The sequence below is a fragment of the Phragmites australis genome, chromosome 23, assembly GCF_958298935.1.
Source record: "Phragmites australis chromosome 23, lpPhrAust1.1, whole genome shotgun sequence".
Classification (NCBI taxonomy): Eukaryota; Viridiplantae; Streptophyta; class Magnoliopsida; order Poales; family Poaceae; genus Phragmites; species Phragmites australis.
Genome location: NC_084943.1, coordinates 4,960,223 through 4,980,936, shown reverse-complemented (window position 1 = coordinate 4,980,936; position 20,714 = coordinate 4,960,223). Strand labels below are relative to the sequence as shown.

The window sequence follows — 20,714 nt, the reverse complement described above, 5'->3', positions numbered from 1 at the left end:
TAGTCATCTGATACCACAGGGATATGCCAGGGTACACATGGATAGTGTAATACATAAATACTATAAAAGCAAGTTAGATTACCCTGGAGAGACAGGAGAAACGAGGCTCTCAAAAAACGTAGGCCATTACGTTCTGTGGCACAAGTGCGACATATAATTTGGCAAAGACATAGACGAGTCTGGGTCTAGTTCAGAGTCGTCGGACGCACCTAAAGGATCTCCGCCTCCTCCGTCGTCGCCTCCATAGCCACCCAGAAGCTCTCCACCTCCTCCGCTGCTACCTCCACAACCACCCAGAAGATCTCCACCTCCGCCGCTGCCTCCATAGCCACCAAGAAGATCTCCAACCCCTTCGTCGCCAACGCCTATCCTGCTGCAAAAGCCGGTAGCACCTGCACAAACTCAGAAGTCGATGCCATCTCAGGAATCGACTTCGTCACACCAACTAACAGCAGCTAAGAAGCTGACATCTCCTCTGCCTTATGATTTAACTGATGAGGAAACTAGAAGGAAAGTGAGCGCCGATGTCACTGCACACTTCAAACATACTGAGCCAGAGAAGAGTGCTACCGATCCCGCAATGATCGCCAAGTTTCTTCAGACTTTGATAATACCTTTGGACCCACCGCTAAAATCTAACTACACGAGCATCATGGGTAAGAAACAGTTGAGGAAGGCATTGATTGAGAAGGTAAAAAAACAAAAAAGAGCTAGAACAATAGAAAGAATTAGAAAGAAATTTTCTATTTGATGTTGGAATGACAAAAGAAGCACTTATGACGAGCCCAAGGTTGAAAAGGTACAAACTAAATGGCAATTTAAGCTTGGTTAACCACTTGGTCAAGTCCCTGTTGGAGCTAACAACCCAAGTGGAGATTCCATGCCTGGTACTTGGAACAGTCAAAGGTCGGTAGAGAGATGTTCGTGTTCCAATACAGACATTGTGATTTCCTCCACGGGGACAGCGAAGTCTGGATTCATTTTGACGAAATGTATCAACTCTACCACCAAGATGCCCTGACGTTCAACTCATAAGTTTGTGGACTCTATAAGTGTCTTACATGTATAATTCACAGTATAATTTTTTTTACCATTAGATTGAGTGTCTTAACTTCTTGGGTATGTAGAATGGAGATATATATATATGCGGCCAAAAGGGCATCACTGAAGTAGGATTCCTCCACCCAATGAAAATAAACCAGACGATGGTCACCACACTGCCACAGGCAACCGAGGATTATGCACTTGAATTTATTCAAACATACCAATTAAACAATGCATACTTTTATCTTACAACTTTGGGTAAGTGTTTTCCTCCATGTTTGTACTATTCTTTTTTAGCATCATGTAGGACTTAGGACTAATTACCTACAGTGGTATATGTGCAGATTTCACTGGACCCTCTTTGTCATCCAAACTGACTATAGCAGTATCATTGTCCTCAACGGGAAAAGAAATCCAGTAGCTGTATACCAACCCGTCATAGACTTGCTACAAACTAATCATTTCATTAACTCTTTAGTAAACTTCAAATTGATTGAATCTAAGTTTAGTTACGGTCAATAATCACACACATACAGAGTGTACGTGCGCTACATCAAGAGGAAAGGACGTCACTTTCAATTCCGGAAGGAATGAAAAATTGTACCAGGCTTTTCTTGTAGGCTTCCGGCCCAGGGCAATAATTTATGTGGCTACTATGTATGTGACTTCATGCATGGATGGACCGAAAACAATTATAGTACTATTACCAAAGATAAGGTAAGTGGTATACATATTGATGATTAATTTTTAGTTCCTACTCATGTTCAAATAGATTGATTTCTTCAATTCTAGTTATTGCAGGACCTTGAGCTGGAAACAGGTATCCTCATGCCGTAGAGAATCAGAAGGTAAATTGCAAGAATGTAAATGCAGAAATGTAAATAAGGTAGAGAGCAATCTCCACACAAGGGATTTTTCTCGTGGTATCGATATCATGAATGTCGTCCCTAGTCCATGTTGGAGCTCCACAAAGGATATACTCCCAGTCGGCACTCGATCACAGCTCTTAAGCCACCAAGTCACAAAAACAAGGCCTCCACCGGGACAAGCCACTAAGCCACCAAGGCAAGATCTCACCACTAGCCTCTCTTTCGGTTCCTTGCCGTTGTGATCACTTCGGAGCTTCAGCCACCAAAGCAAGGGTCTCCGTGTCCTCGTACACGCTTCTCGTCACCGCTCCACACCAAGTCAAAGGGTCAACAAGCTTGTCGACGAGTCACCAAGACTTCGAGGTACTGGCGTACCACTTGGTACAAGATTTGATCACTCATTTATCCACTCTCTAGATAGCAATCACCTAGCAACACTTTCTCTAGACCTATAAGCACTAAACACTCTCTAATCTTGTGCTTAATCACTTTGGATAATCACTTTAAGCACTTTTGTGGCTTGGATGTATTCTCAGGTGTATATGAACTTCTCTGGACACCAGCAGCACACCACAGCTTCAAATGACTGAGTGGAGGAGTATTTATAGCCTCAAACCCGCACACTAGTTGTTAACTCAACGACTCAAGAAAGTTGTTAATACCGGATGATCCGATGAAAATAATAGTACTAACACCAGACCATTCGATGAGTACACTCTCACAAACTAGCCGTTGGAACCCCGCTCAAACCTCTGTGAACACAGACATATCGGTGTATATTTTATCTCTATCACTGGACTATTTGGTGAGTTATCCTAAGCCATCCGAGTATTTCCTTCTTCTCTATGTAAATTGCTCTGGTGTTACCATCCGATGCATATCACTTCATCACCGGACTATCCGGTGAGTTGAGTTTAGCCATCCAAGCCAATGCAACCCTCTCTGAAAATATGCTCTGATGTGCACAGCCTTCATCACTGGACCGTCTGATGCGTTGAACTTCGTTCTGGTTACTTGCACTGTTCATTGTTTGGTGTGTGCAACACATTTATCACCGGATCATCCGGTGCTTTGGTCTTCAACTTCAATGGCTGCAACCTTCTCTGGACAAAATGCTCTGGTGTATATCTTCTCTGATCACCGGACCTTCCGGTGAGGTCTTCAGGCCCCTCTCTCCTTTGTCAAATATGTTCTGGTGAGTTCAACACCTAGAGCACTGGACTATCCGGTGAGACAAATCTTCTTAGGACTTTTCCAATTCAGTCCAACTTTATCCCAGTTACGGTGACTTCTTCATGTATTGTATCCATGACACATACTAATATATATTCTTGATAAATATGTTAGTCCTATTGACTATATTGTTATTAATCATCAAAATCACAATCATAATTTAATAGGACCATTTTCGCTATACCCGTACTAAAGTCCAGCTTAGTAAACAGTGTGGCACCAGCTAACTCATCAAGGAGTCCATCGACCATAGGCATAGGGTGCTTGTTCTTCACAGTGATTGCGTTGAGGTGACGATAATCAACACAAAAATACCAGGATCCATCCTTCTTTTTGACCAACAATACCGAGAAGGCAAAGAGACTGGAACTAGATTAAATAACACCCTGATCCAGCATCTTCTGTAATTGCTTCTCAATTTCAGATGAGGTGCATAGCGATAAGGCCTCATGTTGATTGGTTGAGCGCCTGGAATCAAAGGGATACGGTGATCAAACTACCGCAGAGGAGGCAGTGTGGAAGGCTCCCTGAAGAGATCGAAGAATTCCTTAATCAAGAATTGTAGCTTGTCTGCTGGAGGAATATGTAGAATCCTACAGAGCATGTAGTGTAGCCGAAGGTACCAATTCAATACCATGAGAAATAGCTCCACAATGAATTAGCCCATCCAACTTTTTGGCACTAACCGTAGTACATCGGGATGAATCATTGTAGACACCTTGTAATAGAATTCTCTTGCCTCTGTGAGTGAAATGCATGCACTTCAGACGCCAGTGTATCCACATTGGACTACGATTCCTCCAGCCAATCGGCACCCAAAATCAAGTCAAAGCACTTAGGTGGGAGGACTGTGATGTCCTGAGAGAAACAATGCCCTTGGATGTACCATTGCAAGGCAGGAATGATCTTGTCTCATGTCATGAGCCCCCCATCAGCAGCAGTGAACTATTCTTCCAGTGCAGGTGAACAAGGGACCTGAAGACGGTCCACTAGCGCTTCTGACACAAAGGTGCCAACACTGCCTTAATCCACAAGCACCAAAATCTCATGCTTACCAATAAAACCTCAGAACTGCATGGTCCGTCTAGGTTTCTTATCAAACTGCCCATGCTCCTTGACTGCCAAAATTGTTCAGGTGCTCCTTCATCCGATAATTCGACATCCTGACAATCATCAGCAATCTGAAGAACCTCTAGCATTTCCTCAATGACATGAAGTGGGACTTGATCAGGGCACTTGCGTGCCTTGCTCCGTTTGTCACCACAAGTAAAGCATAGGCCCTTACTTCTACGATAAGCCTTCAGTGACTCCCACTTATCATCAACAGACTTGTCAGTGCGCTTGCCCTCCTCCTACTGCAATGCTAACTTGCTCTTCTCACTGGTAGAGAAAACCCAGCTACCAGAGCGAAGGAAACCCTTGCTAGAACTCTTATTCTTGTGAACCTCTAGTTCTTCATGCAGTAAAGCAAGCGTAGAAGCAGTAGCTATATCTTTGGGGAGATGTAAAGTAATAGCTGAATGAATCTCATCCTTCAATCCCCTCAAAAATCTAGTAACAAAGTAAACATTATTCGTATGAAGTATTGTATAATAGGATATTGTGGGATAATTACTTGAAACAATCATAGTACTCAGAAACGGAGTCGGTCTGATGCAGCATATCATAGCTGACGCATGCTTAACTAATATTGATCCTTGTCAAAACGATCACACACAGTCGCACAGATTTCACCCCAATCTGTGATTCAACCCCTCAGCTCTATGGTTTGCAACCAAGTCACCGCGACATTGATGAAATTCAGTGCAGTGAACCGAGTTTTCAAATGTTCACTAACAGAGAACACCTCAAAGTACATTTCGCACCTACCCTTCCATATGTGTTGGTTCTCACCATCGAATTTCGGAAATTCGAGCTTGGGAACCAGACCAGCACCCGAATGCACACCTCTCTGATCCGCAGGTAACCCAATTAACTTGAGATTTGCGGAGTTCAACGCACCTGTGACTAGGAGTGGTTGGGGAGTCCCGAGGATCCTGGAGCCATCATCCCAGTGTGACGAATCGGTGCGGTGCCCATGGGGCCACTCCGAGGTCGACGTAGATGGGCGCGCCGCCTTCAACGGAGTTAGATCAGCGGGAGTCGTCGACGCCGCGAAGGTCTGAATGTGCACGGTTGACTCCTCCATCTTCTATAGCAGCGTGTTTAGCGATGCGTCCGCCATCGATCGTCATGCCTCTAAGCTGCTGAGCTTGTCTAGCGTCTGCGGCATCATCAACTCGAACCCTTGAAATTGCTTCATCAATCCTTCCATCGATGTCGCCATCTGAGCTTCAAATTTGGTTGGCTTCTTCGACGGCGCAAGGGCAAAGATGGCAGTGGTGGGGCGGTGGGAGGCTTTGATACCATTTGTAATGTTCCCAACAGCATAGTTTGCCGCCGAGGTTGGTCATGAGCTCACGAATCGAACCGGAATAAGAAGAAGCGAGGAAGAGACGTGAGGAGGAAGATTGCGCTCAAAGCATATGATGTCATAGCCTGGATGTCTCCAGCTCACAGCAGGGTTCAAATACATGCCAGTCCACACACACTCAAGCGCAATATGCACTCCAACCCAAACAAACACGGGCCAGCCCACACGGAACACATAAGCGGCCGCAGTAACCCAAACTTCAGCAGAGAGCTCCCAGCGACAAAACGGTGCAGTGTCATCCGGCACGCACCTGGATCCTTACCGATGGTTTGGGTATTTAGTGAGTTTGTGCTAAATATACTTAATCTGATCCAATTACAAGTATACATTTTGCTAAAATTACAATTATACTTTTGTATTATATTCTTTTGCAGAAATTATTAGATGTACATCAGTGTCTCTGTACTGGGTCCGCACCTGATCCAGCTGTAGTGCTTGCCATCGGATACAAACATGCTTGCACCTCAATACACACACAGGTAGCCTCCATCCTCGTCAAGTCGCCAGCGTCACAACCGGCATTTTATGTGCCCACATCCATACTCCATTGTAGGGTCATCCTGACAGCCGGACTATTGTAAGGAACTTGGATAAAATTGGAGTATAGCATAGAACTTTTTGCAATGCCGCTCACATTACTGTGTCCATAATATTTAGCAGTTATCAAGGAGTACACTGCACCTAGAATGAGAATCAAAGGGGTCCGAAAGCGCAGCTTGCAAAAGAATCTGAGTAGCGACCAACATTTGGCAAGTAGAGGCGACGCAACTGATACCCTCCTCCATAAGATCAACAATTAATAAACATGAAACTATTAACAGGCAATTTCAGGATGCGACTGATTGCATGTAGAGACCACAAATTCGGTTTTGCAAATACAACTTTATATAATGCTTGTACAAGTACAAATTATTTATAGACCTGGATGAACCACATGTACAAGTCAAACTGAGCAACCCCAAAAACAGGAAAAGGAACCCATAGGATTAACAGAATTCTGAAGCTCTGCTATACACGTGACATCAATTGTCAAAATCATTTGGGGGAACCCTGGAGCATTTGATAGTTGTGCACCGTAGATATGCGGCAACAGTGTCTGCCGCTCAAACATAATGCTCTTCAGGTACTGATTATTCGGACATGATACTGTTAAGCATTGAAGCAATTTTTGCCGTCTTATAGTCATCCCTGAGCTGAATAAATCTGCAATGCAATTCAGAGCCCAAAATAAGTTTCAAGTCTTAAAACACCGTGATTGAATGTAGAAATCTTCATAAATGCTCTATGCAGCCACAACCTTAAGGCGTCCTTCCGGATGCTGGGGGTTCCTTCTAACAAGGATGCTAAACTTTCTGGTGCAACAATAAAGACATTCGCCATGCTGCAAATACACAGTACAGATAAATATTAGCGACAAGTTGACACTAACATCGAGACAAAACTGAAGACAAGAAACTTACATTCCAAGAAGTTCGAACTTCTCATCTATGGATGGAGCACTGAAGCTACGAACAAAGTCCCCGTATTCAGTGATGTCACGTTTCAACCTCAGCCCACCGCTAAAAAAGACAAGCAGCACTGTAAAGTAACGCTCTGCCAAGATAAACACTTTGTATTGGCTGGCATGCACAACAATTCTACATATGGCCATATTACTACATCGCATGTTCTTGATTTTAATGTCTCTTAATTTGAACTACATTATGAATCTAATTATCAAATATTATATTTTGTTACCAGATTCCCATACATCAAAAATCAAATGAAGGCAAACTTTTGGAGGTTGTAATCCAACCGACTCAAGGTTTTTACTGAATTTTTATGCTCAATATATTGTTTTATACAGATACTTGATGAATTTAATATCATATTTACTTCAAATTGAGCCAACAAAGGATGGATGCAAATCATCACATGAGGAACAAAGTTCTGCACTGAAAAAGAAACTGCATTGCGGATATATAGTCATGAATCAGAAGTCAATAGATGAGGCAGAAATTTTTTTATTAAAATGATAGAAACGTACCTGGGACTAAATGTGAACTTCTGCCAATGATTAAGCAGCCCCTTATGCAAGCGATTTCCCTGAAGGCACAGCTCAGGTTATTTAAAGTACATATTTTACAAGTCAGTAAAATATTGTATAGAATATCAGAACCAGCAATCACCATTACCAATATGAATATCAGCAAGAGCATACATGTAAGCAGCAGTTTTCTCAAATACTTCATGTCTTTGCTTTTAATATATATTTTTTTTTTGTAAATTGAATAGTAGGTCCTGAACCTGCAGAGGTGGTTCAGGCAAGTCCATAATCTTGCAAAAGTAGGTATTTGTTTCCTCAAACTTGTATAAGTATGCTAAGTGAGTTCATGAGGTCCAAACATGGTTCGTTTGCTGACATATAGCTCTTACATTGCATTAGATGATGTAATGGCATCAACGTGGCACACGTCTAGTTTATTAAGACCACGCCACTGTTGCCTCCACTGCCTGAGCATCCATGTGTGACTCGGGCAAGTCACTGCCATCTGCCACTCATCGAATAGTTCGTGCTCAGTGAGTGTTCTGTGCAAGGATCTGAGCAGTGACAGCAGCTGTGCATTGGACTTGGTGTGCACACATGAGGTGGAATACTTGACAGGTATTGATGAGGATCAGACCTCGAGATGAGGTTGATCAATGTCTGATGGCCCGATCTTTCACGGTGAACAGTGAAGAACGGATATGATAACTAGCACGACATTAGCAGATGCATGCAGTACCAAAAACACCACCAACCTGTGATCTAGACTAAACACAAACTAGGAGGAAGAATCACAAGGATTCAGCACACGACCCAACTTGATCCGCACACTAAGAACAAACACACGCAATTTTGCTCGGTGGATGCAAAGTTTTTAACAAGAACCTGCAAACTCGATAACAGGGATGTACCCTCACGGCGCTTAGCCGAAACACACATGACATGGTCTATTTCTTCATAATCAACTCTGCCTCTTAAATGGGCGTGGCCCTTTTGTTTTATAGTGCATGCAGAAACTTTACAACTCTGACTCCAATACAACTCTAGGACCCCTAAATTTAACTGGTTCGGACTGTTTTGCAACGCACATTGTGACTCGCTTGCAATGAATCTGAGCGTGGGCCAAGATCCTTGGGAGGGTACTCGGAATAAGCTTTCCAACGAGTACTCATACACCCCAAACGGACCCGTATGCGAGTAAGATGGAACTTTTATTCAGGGTATGTCTAGCTGAATCTGATTCAACTTCAAACCTTAATTCCAAATTGTGGTCCTTTTCTTTGCATGGTAAAAAAGAAATAGGACTCAAACAAAAAGGAAACCCATATTCCAAATTGTGGTCCTTTTCTTTGCATGGTAAAAAAAGAAATAGGAAATATCTCTTATCTCTTAATTTGTTCCCTTCTTTATCTCGAAGAATATCCCTCATGGTTGCATTCCAAAAGGACTTCTCTCGGACTTGATTTTGTTGCACATGCTGATCAAAGGAGCTAGACTTCCTTGCTTGTACGTGAAACTCCCTAAACAAATAGTGCTTGGAACTTGACTCTGGCATCGACTCCATGTAGATCAGTTTGACATGCTCAGCAGCTTGGCCATGTTCATGGCAGTGTTACAGCGACGTGTGTGTCCAGAATTTTTTTGGCGAGTCGACACGTATCCGCGCGACTCGCGTCCGACGCGGTGCGATGCGGTTCGGACACGTCTAGCCGTATCGAACGAGAGGTGAAGGTGGCGGCAGTAAGGGAGGAGAGGAGGTGGCGGCGGTGGCAGGGGAAGAGAGGCAGAGGCGGTTAGGGAGGGGAGGGGAGGCGGGGGGTTGGGCCGGAGAGGAGGCTGCTGCCTGCTGGGGTGGAGGAGGGCTGAAGGGGAGGCTGCTGCCTGCGGATGGGGAGGAGACGGGATTGGCTGGATGGGCTAGGGTTAGAAAGAAACGTGGGCTGCGCTAGGGTTAGAGTGGTTTTGTGGTCTTGTTTGGTGGTCAGGACAGTGGTAGCCCTATTTTTTTTCTTTTTTTCTTTCCATCTTATCTTTTCTCTATTTAAAAAATGATATATATTAGACGAATCCCTGAATCCTATTTTCTAAGGTTTTCCGAATTAGACACCCGCAACCATGTCCCGGTAACACTAGTTCATGGCCGTATCAGGTATGCAAGCAGTTGATGGAGCACACCAATAATCGGTGGAACACATGCAACCTCATCTCCCACCGTCGACAGTGTGTGCGTCCTTCCCAGTGACACTCGGGACATGCCACTGCCAAGCATGCCACCAACGTTTCTGCTCCCCGGTTCTTGAGGAAATTGAGGTCTATGGTCTAAGTGGTTGCCAGTCAAATGAGTCAAGAGTCAAGAACGGAGAGGACTAAGCAGGAGAGCAGAATTTTGAAGAGCAGCTGTCAGGCATCACATACAGCTTTATTCTTTGGTCTCTTTCAGTGGGGAGGCAGTTTGGATCATTGGGTGAGGAAGAACATTAGAAACTTGGGGTAGAACGTTCAAAAACATTAACTGGCTTCGTGAATTATGAGAATTTTTTTGTAATCTCGGACGATTTATTGGCAGGGATTGGATCATGTATATAAGTTTGCAAACATTAACAGCCACATCACCATCTTTCTGCTCTTAGTTGGACTGAGGAAGGAGATGAGGCAAGCTAAGCAAGTTGATCCCATTTTCAACAGTTGTTGCAGTGCACTGGCACGACAGACCGAACAAGGCAAACTGCTTCCTCTGTTTGCTGAAGAGAGCGCGGTGAGGAACTGCTCGTTGCAATACATGAGCAGGCTGGCAAAGTGGATATCGGCCATAAAAGGCCACACAAAGCACCACGCTGTTTGCCATCTAAAGGAGGGGTGTTGCCATGTCTATGCTGCATCAATATACTTTAACCACTTGTACAAGTTTGGGGACCTAAATATCTGGTTTCCAAATTCATAGATCTACTTGAGCCACTCGTGCAAGCTTAGGGACTTGCAGTGCAGTTTACTGTTACTCTATATCTTTTGTACCAAACATAAATCCAATAAGGTGACTGGTGGATGGAATGTGAAGCTGGCAATCTTGTAACTAAGATGAGCCTTTTCCTACTTGCATCAAAATACATACAGTGGACCTAATGACAAAAAGAAGCATTGTTGTGCAGTCGTGAAAAGGAATAACAGATATTTTGCATGATCACTGTGCAAAAGTGCAAAAATGGTTTGTTTCCCATGTGTCTTGTAGGATATAAATTTTCATAACCCTGTTGCTTGCATATCTATAGCTCACCCGGAAAAGAGAAAATCTGAAAATAAACTTCCACTATTAGTAACATACCAGCTCAGTCAAAAAGGACTGTTTGTTGAGACCTTCTAGGGCACTGAATGCAACCTCAAGAACACGAGAGAGATAGGCAACAATTCTGAAATAACCGACAACCATAAGTTATTTATATCGGACCATGCTAAACATAAATCATAGAAAAGATCACCTTATGCAAGCATTAGTTGGCCGATGATCTGGTGCAGCTCCATCATCCGGTGACCGATAATCTGTAGCCTTCTGTTCCGAAGACAACAATCTTTCGACCTACAAGGCCAAGCCAGAAGCATCAAGCCTATGCATCAGCAAATATTCAGAATGGCTAGTGACACGAAAAGTGACTTATGTGATTCAATCATTGAGTAATAAGACACAGAAACAGCAAATAATGTGGTCCCATGAATTTATGTAAGGAAAGGAAAGGAAAGGAAAGGAGAAAATGTGCACACCTCAGACATGACAGTATCAATACATTGTAACAGTCCTTTGTGAGCAGCAGCCTCGACCACTGACACTGCTGATCCCATATCTTCACAAGCAGATGGGTGAGCACCATCGACAGGCAGCAGGAGCCGAGATATGGTATTTGAGAAGTACTACAGAGAGGAAACGAAGAAATTCAGGTATGATTCATTTCCTAAGAGCCTAGGTTGCAAGTTTAGGACTAGTTATCCACACAGATTACCTGCTGAAGAATAGCTACACTACTGACACAACGCTGCACGGCAATCATGAAGGATCTAAAGCTACTCTCACCAGCAGCAGCTGCTGCTTCTGCCTGCATAAATTTCAAATCTAGCTAAATCTCCCATACCATGACAAATTTAGAAAAACTGTGTTTGAATGCCAAAAATGAACAGTACACTGAAGAACAGGACAGAAGACTTACCGCAGAAGCAGCAGCAGCAGCCACTCTTCTACTAACACTTGTCCCGATGACAAATCTATCCCGCAAAGCTGCAGCCTCATTTAAACTCTCTCTAGCACGATCAAGCCCTTCGGTTAGATATTGGCTCACCTATAGCAACAAAACATTGTCATCCCACAGGCATTAATTTCTATATTCCATATTTTATGGTTCATGGCTCTTTACTTACTTGATCAAGCAAGCATGCAAATATGGATCTGACATTAGCTGCAACAGTAGTAGGCTGCAAAAGATATTACTTCAATTAGTATAGTCAGAACAGCAGTTGACATGATAAATTGATTATTAACAATTTTACATATCAGAAAATAATATTTTGGGACACTCTCAAAACTTTTGGATTTTTTTAAGGAAAAAATAGCAGTTGATGACAGGAAGAGTGAAGGGCCTTCTGAACTTTAAATAACATGTTTATTCATGCTGGTGACACCTATTTATCAGTTATCACACAAGATTTTCAAATTTTAACAAATACAGAATCTTTTGACCTGGTGATAGAGTTAGAATCAGCAAATAAGCTCTAAATGAAATCATCAAGCATAAGAAATCACTATACATAAGCATAAGTAATGAATGGGGAAAGAAATAGCTAAGTAGATTAATTCAACCTGAGAAAACAACAGTGTGCATCTGGATATGGCTTCCTCATTCCAGCGAACAAATTCCGTTACTACAGTAACAGATATCTGCTGCTGTGGTGATGTTGTCAAAGATGCTCCTTTTGCACGTCCGATTGAACCAGTTGACTCAGATTGTTGCTTGGCCTCAGCTCTCAGTTCAGCCATCTGCACAGCAGCTCAATTTTACAAAATAAGGTACTTGAAATGATTACATTTTATAAAATGCAAAGAAATATAACCTTTGATTGATATAGCTGTCTGAGTGATGCCTGCTCAAATTCTGTGTACTCGTCTTTGTGTGCAACATATATGGATTCAGTGAGACCTAAAAGAAAGACAAAAGAGGAAATCATAATGTCAATCAACAGACCTGCAACTGCATTACAAATGTGATGGAATCAAGGAATGGTAGTAAGAGCCATGAATTGAACCACTTAAGTAGGTGAACCAATAGGCAATTCAAACAAAAATACTACTTTACTACTATGTCAGAAAAAGTAATAGAAATTAGAAATTGTTAATCATGCTACTAATATGAAAATAAAGTTTTAATATTCTAATAATGCTACATGCATGTATTATCTAATATATCAACCGTTGTTCAGATCCATTATACAAAACAGAACTAGTTCAGTCAAGGATCAAAAGTAGCACTATTCCTATACACAATACACAAGGATCAAAAGTAACATCAATATACATTATGGAACAACAAAATACAAAGGTTCGCTGTCGGTTCAAGCCATTGTTGAGTATTTGCAAGTCTAGGACATGGTGGAGGAATTGGTTCTGCAGCAAGGATTCCAGGATGTACATACTTGAGCTAATTCGTCTTCAGGACAATATTCGGCATGGTCCGCTTACAGAATGTACTTCATGGGCAGCACTAACTTTGAGCCTTGGAAGCACATTTGGAAGTCCCAGGCTCCGCTTAGGTGCAAGTTTTTCATTTGATTGGTGGCACCGAATCGTTGTTGGAGTGCCGATAGGCTCGCCCGTCATGGCCTACCACACCCAGCTCACTGCCCTCTCTGCTACCAGGAAGATGAAACAGTTCAACAGCTTCTCACCTCGTGCGTGTTCTCACATTAGGTTTGGTTCATCATCCTCGGTCGTGTGGGTCTTCCATTCATAACCCCCCAGCCTTCGGATGTATGCTTCTGTGAGTGGTGGGAGGGTGCTGTGGGTTTGGTGCCTAAAGAGCGGAGGAGGAGCATCAACTCTCTCATTATCCTGGTCGCTTGGTTGATTTGGAAGCACAGGAACTCTTGTGTGTTTGACGGTCGCAGCCCTGAGGTTCCCAGGTTGGAGCAGGATATCTGGGATGTGGTCGATCTGTGGGCCGCGGCAGTTCTTCTACAACTGGTCTGACCACCTGATTTTGAGTGGTGTGGCTGGCGCTTTTTGCTTGGCTTGCTGGACCCGTTGGCCCATGTATTCCTCTTTTTCTGTTTTTCTTGTTTTTAAGTTTTTGTATGAACCCTTTTTTCCTATCTTAATATAATGACGGGCAGCTCTCCTGCCAGTTCGAGGAAAAGAAATACAAAAGAAAAATTGTATGCAACACAAGATACCTTCTATGTCCAAATCCCCACAACCAACAGACTGCAATTCCTTAGCAAGTTCTTTTGTCTTGTCGTATGCAACTGTCAGAACCCTTAGATACTGCCATTTTAATTTGACATCAGCAAGTACCATAGAGCACATCACTTATATGTTCGCATGACAGGTTGTCAAAAGGCTACAATGAAAGTATTATAGAGCACAGCACTTACTTGTAGAAGGCCTCCTTCCTCAAGAGGAGGCAAGCTAGCAAGAGAGGGCTTTATCAGAAGTCTATCAAGAATTGTTGTCACCCTTTGTTCTAGCACTCGCTGAAAAGCAAAGTACAATAGTCTTACTTAATCTATCTCTTTTATAAATCATAGTGACCACACAGATTTAGAGGATCATTTAAAAAAACATGCCTGCACAAGAATTGCCATGACCTCATTTGGAGAAGGAAAGACAGCCATTATTGTAGTTGCCTCTTTCCTCACAGTTTCTGAACAGCAGTAGGATATATCAGAGTACTAAAAGTAAAAATTATGAAAGTATAGGTTCTAAAAAAGGTTGTCAAGAATATAGCTTATCAATACCTGCAATTTCCTTGTACAATGTAGAGAGACCATCTGCGATGCTATTAGAGTCAGCTTGCAGCCCCTCGTCGCCAAGAACAACTTGAATATCAGTGTTCATAATTTCCACATCAATAAACATTGGTCGTGTTGCAACATAGTGTTGCATAGCACTGGTTCCTCGATTGAACTGTAACCAATGTACCATGAAAAATTTATGAAAGTCAAGTAAACACTTGAATAATATAGAGACGATTAAATAGTACTATATAACTGTATGGTCTAGCACCTACCCTTAGACTTAACAGGGGGACAAAAGCTTAACCAGGACATAACAGCCAGAATATATTCAGACTTAACTAACAAGCTTAAGTTCCTTTCCACAAAAGTTGCACCATTGAGATTAACTTACGTGGCTCATGAGTTTGCAGAGGTTTATAATTTAGTTTTATTTATCCAATTAACATTTAAGACATATCTGATAAGCAAAGATGCCTAAGCTACAAATACAGGCCCAAACACAATTCTTCCCCTTCTGTCTTGCACAAAAGCTCCCATTTTCTAACTGACAAGTCCTAGCTTGCCATCATATAAATGTGTTAGGCCACTAAAAGTATCAGACCCAGATTTGCAGTTACATCTTGTATGTTGTACTTTGCAGTTCGAAGAAATGCTAACCCAACAATTTCAAAAAAAAAGTGGGTCATAACTTTAACATTCTCTGATGGTCCTAGAACTCAACTGCAAAATATGAACCAGGTATTTTTTCCATCTATGCTAAAATTCATGGAGTACAACTAAAATGTATGCCATAAGAATCTTTTCCTTTAATCAGGTATTCTGAGCATGACACTGCCATGTTGTTTGCATAAAATGCACACCTGCAACAATATTTTAGCACATTGTGCCATTGTAGACAACTCTCGTCTCTGTGATGCAGCATCAAACCGAGCTAACAATCGATTCTCCAACTCTGCATAGAAAATAAACATTCATAACCAGACACATACAGAATTGCTACAGCAAGGTGAAAGTGAGCAAACTGACCATTACAATATTCTTGCAGATTCGCAACAGCAACCTCCAAACCACGGCTTGCATTAGCAGAACCTACAGCTGATGTTACACCATGTCTACCAACATCCTCCTCGGCAAATGATCCTACATTATCAAAGTAAGCAACAACTTGAGCAACAAATTATGCATAAATATGCAAATGCATGAGAGTTCATCATCAGCATGTTGGAGTGGAAAAAAAAAATCCTAATACTACTAGTTAAAACTTGAAAGAGTTCTGCTTAGATATTATAAAATGCCCACATATGCTGCTAAAACAATATATTTCCAAGATTTAGTATATTCAATACATTTGTGCTGGACTTTGACTGCACCTCACTTGTATAATTAATGCCCACCAGAAGTAGGAGAATAGTTTCATGGTAGAATTTACCATATAAAAAAGCTATGAACAAATTGAGAAATGGAATTTAGTTCCGTACATATGTCAACTTTGCATGGTGTTTACCTACAAATTATTGATCAAGTAAATGAGTGCTAACCAACAGAAGGAAAGAATGAAACACAGCGTAAGAATATGTCTAGCTTATAGACATAAAGAAACAGTTTGTAAATCATTCAGTTGATGGTATAACACAAAAACCATTTAGAGCTTACGCAATTTCTGTGCAATTGAAGCAGCCTCAGCAACACGACTGTCATCAGAAAATAATGGAGAAAGTTCCATAAGGTCCCCAGGTGTGCTGTTGAACTCCATCAGATACTGCAATATAAGCATATTTCAATTTCAGTTAAAATGAGGTCATGCAAAAATATCATCACAAGGAACAATAGTAACAACTTACATACTAGCGTCAAACTAAAACAAGTATGTTACCTTGATAAGATATATTGTCTGGCTAGCAGTTTCCCTCTGAGATTCTGCACTCTGACAAGAAGTAGATGTTAAATATAAAACCAAACTGGAGAAAAGCAACAAAAATAACCAAACCAGAGTAAAGTCACAAGCTCACAGTCAGCGAATATGTATAATAATTACAGGTATCGATACTGCATGAGAAAATTACCTGTAAATGGTCACCAATTTTCGCAGCTGTTTGACCAACACTGGATATGCGGGAATCCAACCTAGCAAAGCTATCAAATAGTCCATCCACACCTTTCTCAAGCTGGAGAGAAAAATAAAACAATGAATATAAAAAAGAAACAAGAACCACCAATTCAACATCATTTGTAAAATTGTAATAAAGAGTTTCCTAACCAAGAGGTGGGTCATCTTGAAATTAATTTCAATGGTCATTCTAGGTTGAATTTCATTAAGACATGTGGCCTATTTGAATTAATGTATCTTGAGTTCTTGACCATTTAACCCTTAGAAAGCGAGAAGTTGTTCCCTGTCACTAGCTTGCTGCACGAAACAGCAGAAAACCACTCAAGAGGCGACAGCATTTACAAAACTCACAAATATTGCCTTGGGTGGTACTAGCTATAGACTTGTAAGCATCTGGGGATGACAAATCGATGGTCTGATGGATTAACTGCGACAACTCTAGCAGTGGAATATCATAGTTGTCATGGCGTCGCCATATCGGCGTGGCGGTTTTCTGGCTCTCGCCACGCCGACGCCACGGCGCAAGCGGGTATGGCGCGAACTGGTAGCCTTCTGCCGCCGACCGCCGCCTCTCCATCCCCGGTGGCCGGTGCAGACCTCCCCTCCCTACCGCCAGTGGTCGTCGTCTGCTGCTCTCCAGAGTTTAGACCTGCAGCAGCCGTCGCCGGTAGTCGTCTGCCGCCGACCGCCGCCTCTCCATCCCCGGTGGCTGGCGCAGACCTCCAGAGTCCAGATCTACAGCAGCCGTCGCCCAGGAGTTGCCTTAAGGTCGCATGGAGAGAGAGAGAGAGAGCTGATGTGGTCGTGCTCATGTCAAACAAGAGAAATGGGATGAAGAAGGGACTGTTGTCATCCTACCACTCTCTCTGTGGTCTGTGTGAAAGCGTGAGTGTGGAGGGAGGAGGGGGACAACAAGGCATGGGCTAGCAGTGGCACTGTTCAAGGCATGGGTGCCTCCCACTCTCTATACTGTGCACTAGTACTACTACTCTCTTCTACGTGAGAGTATTTGGGTTGGTATGGCAGCTGTTGCTTCCCTCTGACTTGTTGGACTAGTCGCACATGCACATAGCATTTAGTCGTAGGCACTAGCACTAAGTAAGCTCAAGTTCTGTTATGTTGACTAGCAGTAGGCCAGTAGCACGAGCTCAAGCTGTTGTGTAGACTATAATTTGCTAATATTCTAGATTATAATGCGTGTATTCGTCACGTGTGTATGGTGTCGTCACGCCACGCGCCATGCCGCTGTAAAGTTGTGAAGGTAGTGGGTCTCCGCGTCTCACCACGCCGCCATAACAACCATGTGGAATATACATCGAGGTCAAAGAGGATCTCACGCCAAAGCAAAGCAACACCGAGTAACAAAGCACTATGGCAACCAAAATCGACAATATTGGAATGATGCAGTTGGAGAGAGGGGAAGTGTTTTCCCCTCCCCTGGCTTCTCTGCACTTTATGTTTGCTGCAGTAATGAAAGACAAAATCAATCAACCAAGTAGCCAATTCTTATTTGAAAATATGGGGGAAGTTAATGATGATCTACTCCCTCTGATCCCAAATATAAGTCCATTTAGGTTTGTCCTAAGTCAAACTTTTTTAGCTTTGACTATCAATAGCTAAAAAATCATATAGATTGACAACATAAGGTTGATGTTACTAGATTCATCATGAAAAATACATTCATAATATATAACTCTTTCTATTTTAAATAATATATTTTAATAGATATTATGTCAATGTCCTAATGGACATATATTTGGGATCAGAGAAGTAGAATTTAGGTGCAGCAGCCAAACTGAAGGCTGCAAGCATTTGGCGGATTACTCACAAGACAAATAGATTGCTGCTTCAAAAATGATAAACAAAGTAGTTTGCTTGTTACAATTATCAAAAATTGCGATGGTAATATGATTTCCTCAGTACAACAGGAGCATTCCCGAAATGATGAAAATTCAATGGCTATCCAAAAATATAGTGGATTTAAAAAATTTGTGAATATTTAAACAATCTTAAACAATACTATATTAAGATTTACTTTTCAGCGACGTTCCACGTGCACTCTGACTAGTTACTTCAAAGGTGTCACTTTGTAACATATTGCAGATAGGAATGATACAGTAATAATGTAATACTCAATGCTATCATTTCAGTTTTAGAAACAAAAAAGTTTTTGTTGTAACTCTAAAAATGATATAAATCTTCCAAAAGTCTTTAAAAAAGGTGATTGGTTGGAATCCCACAAAGGTTCCTGTAGTGCCACGAGATGTGGCTACAGGAAACTTAAAATTGGAGTTATCCCCTTTCTGCTTGGATCTTTGATCTTGAAGTTAAAAGAATAGGGTTTAAGGAAAAAGAATAGAAGGAACAAGTCCTAGAAGGCTAGAACTGACTCAGGTGTCATCTATTTCATTAGAGAATGACAGGGCTCCTGATCATTTAAAAAAAAGAAATAACATTACTCCTGAACCAGCAAGGTGGACAGTTAATGCGACTTACTGAACTGGGGTATGGTTCAGTCTGCGGTCAGTTCATGGATTTTCCTTCCTTTGGGGAAAGGGATGAACAGAGATTGTGCGTCAAATTGTTCTCGAGAGCTTACCATATTCTCTTACCTAGGGGTCCGAAATGAGAAAAGAAAGAATATGTATGGGTAACAGAAGTATATGCATTCCCAAACTTCAAATGTGTATGAATTATTGAATTTGATTGGGCAATTGAAACAGTACACTTGGAACGCACAACAGTGCACATGGATCGCATAGATTATATGGATCTTAAAAAGAAGAACATGAAGATCAATCTTAACCAATGGAAAACATAAGGTTCTCCCCTTACCCACCCACATACTGGGTGTCTGAATTCATGGTGGCATGTCCTAAATTGAAAATGGTGATTTTCATCGCGGAGAAGATTAATAGCAAAGGGAAGAAGCAACACATAAATGTGAACCTCCAGTGGGTCTGCACGCTGTCATCTATATCTGTAATTGAAAGCAATTTGTGTTTTTCTTTCTGAGCAATAGGTTTTATATGGCTCTTTCTAGTTTGCATATACACTTATTCATTTACTTAGCATTAATTATTTTCCTAGAACAATATCCACAGCACTAATCAACAAATAGAAAACCCTGCAAGCATACTAACTCACCTCCCCGAGGGTCTTTCGATGCTTGGCGTCCTGCACGGCCACCTCCTTCTTCAGATTCTGGAGCCTCTTATCAATCTGTCAACCAAAAACCACAAAACATAGCACCGTCAGGTCAACATCACCAAGGAACCACGCACTCATTCAGTCAGACAGGCAGGCCGTGGCATGGAGACCGCGGTCTGCATTCAGCGCAACAGGCAGGAGCGGGCGGGGACGTGACGGACCTGCCTGCGGAGGTCGACAAGCTCCTTGCACGAGTGCTTGAAGAGACCTAGCAGCTCGTCAACGGCTGGGAAGACGGGCGGGGCTGCCCCGAGCACGGGCGGCGGCGGCGGCGCTGGCGCGGCGTCGTCGTCCCCGCGGTACTCCGGGAGTAGCTCGTCCACCAGGCCCCCGAACAGCGCGTCAAAGGAGAAGTCCCCCTGCACCGCACGCACGCACACAACCGCCACGGTGAGACCAAATCGCGGCGGAGACCACCGCACCGTATCGGAGGAGGGGGAGCGCCTACCTTGAAGTCCTCGAGGTCGAGGGTGAGGGGGAGCGCGGCGGCGGAGTCGGCGTCCGATGGCATGGCTGCCGGCGGGCGGAGATCTGGGGTCTTCCCTTCCCTTCGGTTCTCTTCTCCGAGGCTAGCCGTTATGGAATGCCGGCGGTGTCCCTTCCGTTTGTTCGATCTGAACCGAAATTTTTAACTTTTTACCACTCTGTGGTAATTCCTTATTAAAAATAAGGAATAAGTCTTTGTAACTCTACGATAGTAGGCTCAATAACAGGCGGAAGAAAAAATCAAATGCCCCGGGTGGACGGAACGAGAAACGCTGA

The 20,714-nt window shown here is 42.6% G+C and overlaps 1 protein-coding gene across 1 annotated transcript; it reads right to left on the bottom strand.

The window, feature by feature from the left end:
• Positions 1-6,481: 6,481 nt before the first annotated feature.
• LOC133906133 (exocyst complex component 5-like) lies at positions 6,482-20,562 on the bottom strand. The gene is made up of 24 exons (XM_062347925.1): positions 20,401-20,562; positions 20,114-20,311; positions 19,890-19,964; positions 16,699-16,800; positions 16,509-16,559; positions 16,289-16,394; positions 15,662-15,775; positions 15,496-15,587; positions 14,636-14,804; positions 14,465-14,541; positions 14,273-14,371; positions 14,072-14,162; positions 12,737-12,822; positions 12,486-12,662; positions 12,047-12,100; positions 11,839-11,967; positions 11,635-11,727; positions 11,399-11,545; positions 11,119-11,216; positions 10,965-11,049; positions 7,646-7,704; positions 7,080-7,178; positions 6,917-7,000; positions 6,482-6,822 (listed from the first exon to the last, which is right to left on the bottom strand). Exons 1-24 carry the CDS (start codon positions 20,461-20,463, stop codon positions 6,750-6,752), a joined length of 2,421 nt encoding a protein of 806 aa, XP_062203909.1. The 5' UTR covers positions 20,464-20,562; the 3' UTR covers positions 6,482-6,749.
• Positions 20,563-20,714: the final 152 nt, after the last annotated feature.